This window comes from Oryzias latipes, chromosome 14 (assembly GCF_002234675.1).
Source record: "Oryzias latipes chromosome 14, ASM223467v1".
Lineage (NCBI taxonomy): Eukaryota > Metazoa > Chordata > Actinopteri > Beloniformes > Adrianichthyidae > Oryzias > Oryzias latipes.
In genome coordinates, this window is record NC_019872.2 from 3295827 (window position 1) to 3306187 (window position 10361).

General features: G+C 43.1%; 1 protein-coding gene across 2 annotated transcripts; it reads left to right on the top strand.

Moving 5' to 3' along the window:
• The first annotated feature begins 897 nt into the window (after positions 1–897).
• LOC101168727 lies at positions 898–9206 on the top strand. Of its 2 annotated transcripts, none has more exons than XM_004076041.4 (9): positions 898–1003; positions 2655–2810; positions 2942–3022; positions 3089–3166; positions 4767–4910; positions 5006–5170; positions 6993–7152; positions 7421–7544; positions 8603–9206. In XM_004076041.4, exons 1-9 carry the CDS (start codon positions 951–953, stop codon positions 8665–8667), a joined length of 1026 nt encoding a protein of 341 aa, XP_004076089.1. In that variant the 5' UTR covers positions 898–950; the 3' UTR covers positions 8668–9206. The 2 variants fall into 2 exon arrangements, with proteins under 2 accessions (XP_004076089.1, XP_020564303.1); XM_020708644.2 differs by having other exon boundaries at positions 7427–7544.
• The last annotated feature ends 1155 nt before the right edge of the window (positions 9207–10361 follow it).

Genomic DNA, 10361 nt, shown 5'->3' on the forward strand with positions numbered 1-10361 from the left:
TATATTCATTGAGACAGTAATAAAGTGATCATTTTTGTTTTTCATGTTCCTTTTTTGAACGAATATGGGTCACAGAGACACGGAAGTTACCGCTGAAAGCGGCTTAGTTTTGCCGGCGTACAGAGAGCATGAATGACTTATGACGTGAATAATTATTGCGTTCAAACGGATTAATTATTGCGTTCGAACGACATAATTATTCGCACGAGTTAATCATTTCGAGGGAACAGAATAGTATTTTGAGGGAACGCAATAATATCTTGTGGGAACGGAATAGTATCTTGTGGGAACGGAATAGTATTTCGTACGAACGACATAATAACCTGTGGGAACAAGATATTAATCTGTGGGAACAAGATATATTTTTATATCTTAATGTCAGGACACGGGCTCCGTACCATAGAAATGCAGCAATGTGCCATCTTCTCTCCTCTCTCACCTTAGCTTGTGCACGCTGGACGGGGCAGATCAGGGAGCTTGCGCGATGCGCGTGCGCTCTTGGGCCGTTGTGACATCACAACAGCTCATTAATTCCAACCGAGCGTCTTTGCGACAGTTTGATTGACAGCGATTTAAAAGGAGAAATACTCAGAGATGCAAAAATGAAATTTTTGCAATTTTTGGTTTTTTTACAGTTGTTCTCTTTCATATGAAAAATGCCACACGAACATGTCAAAAACTAAAAAAAAAAAACGTGATTTTTCTCTGAGGAAACTTCAAGGCGTTTGTGATCAATTCCACTTTCTGAGAGGAGCCATCTTTTCTGCCAGGAGTCATATTCAGTCGTTGCGATGGATTTGGGGCATACATTTCACGCGAGCCCCTCGGGCCGGAAGCGGCTCAGGTGAGGCGGGTGCAGGTGGCTGGCCCCGCCCCCTCACAGGTGATGCTCATTAAGAAGGTGTGAAAGCGCTTCCACGGCGTCTGTCCGCCTGAAGAGAAGAGCTGAGATGTCAACGAGTGGAGTGGAACCCGCAGCGCAGAGCCCGCTGTTGTCCTCCAGGTACGAACCGGAACCAGAACTTTGTTCTCAGTCTCTCTGTGGCTGTTCTCCGATCAGTAAACGTTATTGATGTCACAGACTGTTCTGGCTGGGAGGAAGTGCTGTTTTCTAATGAGTGCGTTTTGTCACAAATGAAAGTCTGACTGAGCAAATCAGTGGTCTGAGGTTTTACATTTTACACATTTTACAAGTTAAACTTTTCTTTGAGTCGTCGTGTAAAATCCCAGAAAATTGATAAACTGATGTTGGATTATTTTGATGTTTGGACTCTGGTCAGTCTGGCCTATAATAAAAGAGCTAATGCTTCTTTAAATAAAATTTAAAAAATCAACACAATGCAAATATGGATTTATCATGAAACCAAGCATGGAAGCTTCTAAAAGCTGATGGAAAAACTGGTTAAATGTTTTTTTTTTTTTTATATATTTTATTTTATTTTTAACCAGCTTTGTGTAAAGTTTATTTGCATTTGATTATTTTATCGTAAACTTTGTTCTTGACCTAATGGTTCCATACAAAAATCTGTTGGATGATTTAGCTCTTGTGACCCAAAGGAACTAAGAATCCTGGTGTTCCTGCTGTGCAAGGAAGTGTGTGGGAAATGTTCCTGCTGCCTTTCATTCTCCTTCACAGCAACGGGTATAAAAACTGTTCCCTTAAAATTGCTCAACAAAAGAAATGACCCACAATGAATAGAACTGCAAACAAACCATGCTGGAATCATGTTTCGATGTTCAATGCAGTGACAAAAGAAACTGTCCCTGATGTGGACCTGGAAGGCCTTCCTGCAGGCTGAGGAGATGGAAACCGGGATGAGCGTTGTCCTTCAGAATGTTTCTGGCTCTGTGGAGACGGTGGGACCTGTAGATGGAGGCTACTGAAGGCAGAGGGTCTTTTTGGTCACCTTTGCAGTCTCTTCCTATCACCCTGGAAGTGAAGTTGCTGCTTCCATAGCCCCCTCAGGAGGCAGCTGCTGCTGGGGCCCTTATGACCAGAGCTGAGGTGTTGGCTGACCAGGATAGACGGGGACCCACCTCAGTGCCCCCCCCCCCATATAACTCTTATGCCTCTTGCTTTATTTTTATCAGATGTAGAGGTCTGGTTCTGTTCAGTAAGACATGTTCTGCTGTGTTCTCTTTTCTGATCATTCTGATTATTAAGGCATTTAGTCAAGACTGACGTTAAATAAACAGAACTCCAACCTTTAGTAATTATTGTAAAACCGTTTATTTTTAAATGTTTTCATGCTTGGTTGAGGTCCTTTAAGGTCTTAAAGATGATTGAACTCCTGGTTTGTGGCTCAGAACGTGCCTGGTGTTGGTAAAGCAGAGGCAATCGACTGCTGTTCTGGTTGATCTGGTGTGTGTGATCAATGCACACGTTTGGAAGACGGGATCCAAGGTCATTTTCAGCCAGGAGCTGAGTCACAATGACAGTTTTTAAGAACATTATTGCTGATCTTAGGAGGGGAAGAACAGTCTCAATACAGAGCAGAAGCTCACTGAAATATTTGAAGTCACATTTATCTCTTTCTATGCATTTCCGCTGTTTGTATTTTGATATGTTCCAAACAGTTTTTTAAACGGCGTAAAGCAGAAGTTCTGGTTCAGTTTCTCTGTCTACGGGTCTGATGTTGCTGCTGTCGTCTCAGCTTGTCCTTCAGCCCGTGGTCATGCGTTTGTGTGAAGGGCTGGTCCTCGGCCATGTGGAACAGCCTCTCCGACCCACTGCTGCCCCCTTCAGGATACTCTGCCACTGAACCGTGGCTCCTCCCAGAATGCAGCTCTGTCTATGACAGTTTGGTCAGGTAGGACACCTCAGCTGTTGGTACTGTAAATTCTTCCCTCTACAGCAACAAATGGGAACTCGTGTTGGGGTAAATGCTGAAGTGCCTCTGGGGGGCAGTATTGCTGTAGAAATGTTGTTGTTTCTTTGCAGTAACGCCTCTCCGATCCCGTCTCCACCGGCACTCGGCGGCCTGCGAGGACGTGAACGAGCGCACAGCAGCAAACCTCGCAGGTTCTTACTATCTCTGACTTAAGCTACTGAAGAGGCTCTTCAGAAACACTCGGTTTCTGTCCGCAGATCATCCATCCTGGAGCGCTGCATCCTTAAAGCGTCCACCAGCAGCGTGGCCGTGGGGACGGATGACGTGGACAAGAGGTTGGGCATAAACCAGCACGCACCACTGGCACAAATGAATGTCTGTGAATTTTATTTGGTAAATGACGTGTACTTGTGGAGCGCTTTTCTACCTTCCTCGAAGGCCCAAAGCGCTTTAGTCACAAACCCATTCACAAGCTTGGGACCGCTGCCAAACAGCGTAGGGTTCAGTTTCTTGCCCAAGGACACTTCGAAACACGGTCGGGCAAGGCGGGAATGGAACCTGCAATATTCCAATCCACGGTCGACCGCCCTACCGCTGCACCACGGCCACCCATAATTATTGGAGGTGTAATGATTTATCAATTTCTATTCTCACGATCCAACCAGATCGCTCTGTGAGGCGGAATCAAATTAACCTACACCATTTAGAAAATGATTTTTAAAATGATACATTGATGATCGATTTTGGACAACACCATTTGGATTGAGACATGGTCTGTTTATTCTACTGTAACATAAAAATGACCAAATTCCATCATAGCAGAAAACAAACGTGTCAGCAAAAACTGATCATTCCAGTCCAATGTGTGGAAACACTTTGAATTTGGCAAAGTCATGTGACCATACAGTGTTCTAATTGGGGCGGCGGTCAACCTCTAAGATTGCAGGTTCAATTCCTGCCCATGTCAGTGTCCTTGGGCAAGAAACTGATCCCCCCCCCTTGTCAATGAACCCTCAACATAGTTTAGTGTCAGTGTGTGGCAGCGGCGCTGCCATCGGTGTGTGACTGGAACTGACTTTAAAGCGCTCCTAGCCTTCAGGGAAAGGTAAAGCACTATGTAAATATATGCCATTTACCATTTTAAAAATGGTCCCTTTTAAATATTTTGATGTGGACAAACAGCAGTGGGGTTGACCTCTGATTGTGCTGTTCAAAATGAACCAGAATCATAGCAGCCCTAGAAATGAAAATTAAAATCTCCTACACGGTTAGTGTTTCTGCATTACTAAAGCAGAAACATTGTGACAAGTATATTAGACCTGACAACAATGGAGCTAAGAAACTAATGAACAGTGTTCCCAAGCTTGTGACCTCAAAGTTGGTCTTTTGAGTTTGAATCCCATCTCTCTGCATATTCAGTGCAATGAGGCAGAATCCGAGTTATTTCCCTACCCCTATGGCTTCTCCCTAAATTTAGCCCTCCAAACAGTTATAGGTGTCTTCAAATTAAACGTTACTACCACTCTGACATCAATATTCGCTGGTCATCCACGTTGGCGAGTAGCTAAAATGACATCTGTTTTATGGATTTAAAGTCATCCTAAGGGAAAAACTCATTACTTGCAATTAAATGTAAACTTCTGTGCTTCAGAGCACACCCGTGAGAAGAAATTAGTTTCTCCCCCGTGGCGCAACATGAACTTCCCATTCAGAAAACTATTTGGGACACCCCTACCCTTAGAACTGGATGACTAAGGAGGAATACTAGGGGAAGAATTTGGGTTAGGCCAAAGTCTTAGTCTCTAAAGTGCATAGATGACTCCACACAGAATGGATTCTGCAGCTTCAGCTGAGTGTCCAGAGTTTATTTTTTTTTGAACAAGCTTAAATGCTTTTTCACAAATGCGCTGAAGTTTCTGCATGTTTGTCCTGTAGGCCCCCGTTTGGCCGTTGTTACCCCCGCCTGCCTGACCCGGCCAACTCTGAGACCAACGCTGCGGTTCTGAAGCGGCGGCAGAAACAGATTCAGTACGGCAAGAACACCACCGGCTATCTGAACTACCTGCAGCAGGTGCCAAAGTAAGGAAACTGCAGTTGACAGGTGGCTAACAAGCCACGCCCACCAACCTACTTTAAAAAGAAAATGGAAAAAAAATATTTTTTTTTCTCTCAAGACACCTGAGGGACCCAAAGCTTCACCCATCCACTCCCAACAAGTACAAAAAGTACAGTCGGCGCTCCTGGGACATGCAGGTTCGTCTGTGGAGGCGGGCGCTGCACCTGTGGGACCCTCCATCTGCAAGCCAACCGGATGAGACGCCTGACCCAGTGGAGCAGCTGTAGGTGGAGATCAGAACATCCATGCTTTTACTCGCATTTCTGATCCGTTAGCTCCACCTGCTGCCTGGTGTTCAGGTCTCCAGCCGCAACCTGCACATGGATCAGGTGTATTCTGAGGATTCAAACCCGCTTCATTAGCAGGCGGTTGGTTGGAGCTCGAGAACCTCAGTTGGTTTTGCTTCGGATCATTTCCTCACTGCTGCTCCAACTGGAGATCAGATCAAGCTCCTAGAGACTTCCTTCTGCTCCTGTTGTTCAGTTAGTCAAGAACCTCGCAAACAAGCCTGAAGTTCTACAAACCGGGTTAACGCTGAAATGGTGCGGTTGGGCATTGTTGCCAAGGCAATCGTGAGCAATTATTGCAAATTCTATAATCAAATCCAGAAAATCGGCAAACAAATCATCAGACAGGACCTCCTTAACTCAAACATTCCATTTTCACTATTTTTTGTTCTTTTGGTTTGTTTTTTGCCTTTGACAGGGTAGGTTGAGCAGAAATTAATGAGAACGTTGCAGCTCTTTTACAAGGGAGTGATTATACTGCCCTCTACTGGCAGGCAGCTGCAGCACCCAGCTGTACTGCCTGAACCAGGGGTGTCCAAAATTTGCAGAGGCCCAGATTTGGTGAGGTGAATATAGGGGCAAACCATTCAGCCTTTATTTCTTTGAACCCTTATCATTACATAGAATGCAAATTGACTATTTAATAGAAATTTAACTGCAATGGCAATTGAATTTGTTCTTATAGAAATCAATCTAAATTTGTTTACCAAAATTACTGTGAATTTCATATTCGAACACCCTACATATAATTAAGCTAAAAATGCCTTTACCATCTTTTTTTTATTTTATATAGTAAATGTCAGATAATGTTCACCATTAATTGCTCTCTGTAAACTTCTGGATGTTAATCACATGAACAGTAAAATGCCAGTCATTTTAATTTATTCAGAAGTGCTCTAGTGGCTTTGATCCGAAACTTTTCTCTCCCTCACATTTGGCCTTAAGGCTTTGAAGGTCTAGTAGCACTTGGCCCACAGTGTCATGACCTGGACAAACATTTGCCAACTCTCGCTGCTTCTAGATAGAAAACTTTATTTATCCATTTGGGAGGTTCCCGCATGGAAATTGACGATCTTACGATAAATATTCTCCACCATTTCCTCTTTGGTCATTAAAGGTTTGCAGTGTTTAGAATCAGTGTTGCCATCATGTAACTTGCTTTTGTGGTCTCTTTCAACTCACAGGTTCTCTTGAAAATGTTAAAACACTCCGAGTTGCTTAATCTCATTGGGACCGTTGACTCCAAATTTGTCTTTCGTGAGCAGCATGTCTTGTCTAAAGAGCCTCATGATGTTGAACCCCTCAGACAGTTTCTCGACCTAGTAGGCAGCCGGTTGTTTTGGATCTTGCTGACAAACGGGAAATTTAAACTTTCTTGGAGATGGTTCTTGTTGCCAACCTTTTAAGTCAATTTTTAAAAAATGAGCTAGAAAGTGTTGCTGAAGTCTGCAACAGTGTTGCCACAGGTTCACAACTGCTTCATTCAATTCAGCGAATCACAACCTGCACAACCAGATTTTTAGCAATCCCTCAGGTTGCAAATAACTGATTTCTGAAAGGTGCCAGTTGACCGGTGGAAAATAACGCAGGCCTCAGACTTTGAACCTTCCTAGCCTGAACAATTAAAAAAAAAAGGTCAATGATAAATCAGAAACCTGGATCAGGTGTGTAAGGAAATCCTTGTTGTTTTTTTTTTGTTTTTTTTAACAGACCAAACACATTTTACAAATGAGGACATTTTCCCCTCTTGTCCTGCAGGCAAAGCCAGCTAGCGAAGATGACGTCTGACCTGTGCGAGGACGGAGGAGACGAGCAGAGAGGGAATCGTGCTCCTGCGTCCTCTAAAGTCTTCTCTGTGTGTCCATTTTCCGCCGCCTGCGAGGAACCAGCCGGGGCCTGGACTGTCCCAACCTCACCGGTAACTGTGATGTGTTAACTCTGCTCCGCGCTGAGAAACGTTCTCACTTCACATCGTCTGCTCCTGTCTGTTTTTGACCCTTCATGCCTTGAAATATTCTGGTATGAAACATTCAACTTCTTCCGGAGTTTCCTCCTCGTTCTTGTTTCTTCCCACTTTCATAGGCTTTGAAATATAAAGCAGTTCTACGCTCACTGAAATGAAAATGTCGAGTCCTCAGACTGAAGGGAGATGTTTCTGCAACTTTCTTTTTATTTTCCTATTTCAGATGCAGACAGCCTGCCGGCCTCTCCGCTCCCCTCCAGGCCTCGGCTACTCCCACAGGAATCTGCTGATCCCCGATGACCAGAGTGACTGGCCCCGCCTCCTGATGGAAACTGATCACATGCCAGGTGAGTTCACCTGACTCTGCACGTTCTAGGGCAGCGTTTCCCAACATCAGGCGTCTGCAGAGCCTGATGAGCTGAATCAGGTGTGCATAAGCAGGGCAACATGGAAAACTTGCTGGACAGTGTTCCCTGAGGACAAGGGTTGGAAAACACTGGTCTAGGGTCCTTAGTTCCCTCACATTGACAACAGGATGAGGACCCCGACATTCCTGGTGTAAAAAAAACCTTCTGTCACACCTTTGACTCTGAACTTTTCTCATGTTTCATGCTTCTAATGAAAACTGAAGAACCAGAAAGTTCCTACAGGTTCTGCAGAGCTGAGGAACTTCTGATTCATTCTCACCTTAAAATTCTTTAGCTTTAGCGGCTGAAATGTCTGAATTTGCACATGGTTTTTGATTTAACTTTATTTCAACCAGATATTTACAGGTGACCTGAACTTTTCTTTACTGAAAGTTACATTTTTATTTATTTTTTGCAAACCTCAAATGTCACTGGCAACACTTGAGTGATGCACTTTTTGACAAACCCTAAATCTTTGTTTACACAATCAACATGAATCAGCGGATTTCCATAGAGTATGCAGTGCATCAACGTAAGGTGTTGCATTTCTGCTTTCCTCCACACCAGAATCCGCTGGAGTTGCATTGGATGCATAAACTGAGTTACAGTAGCTGAATGTCGACACTCTGGTTTTAAAATTTAGTGAACGGTGCAGCAGAGACGGAAGCTGAACATCACAAAATATAATTTAAACATGTATTTTTTTTAATTCCCTGCTGGGTAATATTAACATAATTTGGTTGCTTGCTGGTTGCAGATCCTACAAGACTACAATTCACTACAGTAGTACCCTGCATGGACATTTGCATAAACTTGAATGTCTGCTGCATTTGTGGGCCGAGCATTCTTTGAAGCCATTCTGTTTCAGTTGGGTTTTTTTGTTTTGTTTTTTAACAGGATGCGGAAGAAGCTGCTGGGTTTTTGTTTTTGCAGAGATTAATCTGGATAATGCCTGGTTTATCCAGATGTCGTCTTAGCATCTGTCTGATCTGTTGTAGATTTCGGCTCTGATGACCAGCAGGTTCCTGTGTTTTCTGACCAGCTCTTCTGGAATCCTTACTGATCTGAAGTGAACGTGGAAAAGGTGCCCTGAACAGCCTCTACCTCTGATCATGACCGTGTTTGTATCGTCTGATTTGTTTGACTTTTAAAGATGAGCTCAGATTTCCTTCGTGGCAGCAGAAGGGATTGATCCCTGATCCAGTCGTGGTCCAATCCTCCACTCTGCCCTGAAGGCGGGGCGGGGGCAGTGTTGGGCTCCCGACCTGAGCACCACTCTATCATTGGCACTTATTTTTTATTTTATTTTTTTGTTGAACTGCATCAGTTGGAGCACTTGTCACCTGCACTGTTTGAGTCTGACCTGCTGGAAGATCCACCAGCTCGTCCTTAACTCCTGTCTGTCACTCTGTCCTTGTCTTCGTCCACCTTCACCACTGTGCTCTGCTGTCTGGCTCAGGTTCTTCCTCGTATCCATGTTTTTTCTCAAAAACAAAGTTCTCAGTGTTCTGTCACTTTTTTTTACTTGATTTTTGCTGCTTGAATATCAAGAGCATTGTTAAAATGAGATAATAAAGATTTAAATAAAGTGTTGTAAAGTTGTATGCTGCTTGGCTTTCTTCTGAGTTTTACCAATGTGGTGTTCAAAGATCCACATCAGAACTCCAGGTGGTTTGAAAAACAAGTTGGACTTGATAAATCCACTTTAGCTGCATGCGTGTACCCAAGTGAAGTAACCCACTAATGTCTCCTCTCCTAAACTAATATTTGAGATTTTCAAAAGACAGTTCAGTGAGGTGTAATGGTCAGAAGATCTTCATTTTTTAACATGCATTTATCTCTGCTTTAAATGTTGTGTGAATACCAAATTTGTCAATCTGGTCACTGGCACAAAATCCCACAATACAACACTGATATTACAGTTTTTCTCCATTGGTTTGGCTCATTTCTTGAAACAGAAATTACATTCTGAAAACTCTAAGATCATTTGGCAGAACAGTCTTACAGTTTAGCACAACACAATAGCTCAGTTGCAAAATCTAATATCTCCAAAAACTGTTCACTCGTGCTTCAAAAATAAAATTCCTTTCCCATGTAAAGAGTCGGTGTCACCAAAATGGCAAAGATCCTTCTCAATTGCTTTGGCTCATTTCTTGAAGCAGACCAGATGTTCGCAACACTCTTGGTGCTTTTGTCAAAATGTGGATGGTTCAGCACAACGCCATGGTTCACCTGCAAAAGCTCACATCTCTCCCAAAACAATTCACTCCTGTGTCAAAACTAAATTTCCTTCTCATTTAAACAGTGCACCCAAAATACTTGGTCCCTTTGGCATTGTGTAAGCACTGCAAGTCAAAATGATTAGATGTTTGGTCACTATAGCAGAGGACCATTGAAATATCCCTCATGTCCACCTTTCAGTCTAAGCTCAGTCCTTTATCAACAATGCTAACTGTACTGTTTTTGTATAGCTAACAGAATACAATTCACAAAACTGAAATTATTTTAGGGTAAGGGTAGCCTCTTAGGTTTAACAGCACACATTGCACTCATACTGCCAAGGAAATTGTAACCATTATCATTCACACAAAGTATCTTTCATACATCAGAGTAAAAAGAAAATGTATACAGCATAAAATACTTTAGAATATAAACACAAGCAAAAACAATGAAAATGATATGCAGCCTACAGTGCTGTATATGATGCTTGAGTTTCACAACTAACAGTTCTTCACTGGTCGCTGTCCTCCCCCTCCC

Bases quoted from the DNA above. Each gene is read 5' to 3' on its own strand.
- LOC101168727 (XM_004076041.4), top strand. From the start codon at position 951: ATGTCAACGAGTGGAGTGGAACCCGCAGCGCAGAGCCCGCTGTTGTCC. The intron at 2,811-2,941 runs GTAGGACACCTC...GTTTCTTTGCAG, and splicing joins GTCTATGACAGTTTGGTCAG to TAACGCCTCTCCGATCCCGT. The intron at 4,911-5,005 runs GTAAGGAAACTG...TTTTCTCTCAAG, and splicing joins TACCTGCAGCAGGTGCCAAA to ACACCTGAGGGACCCAAAGC.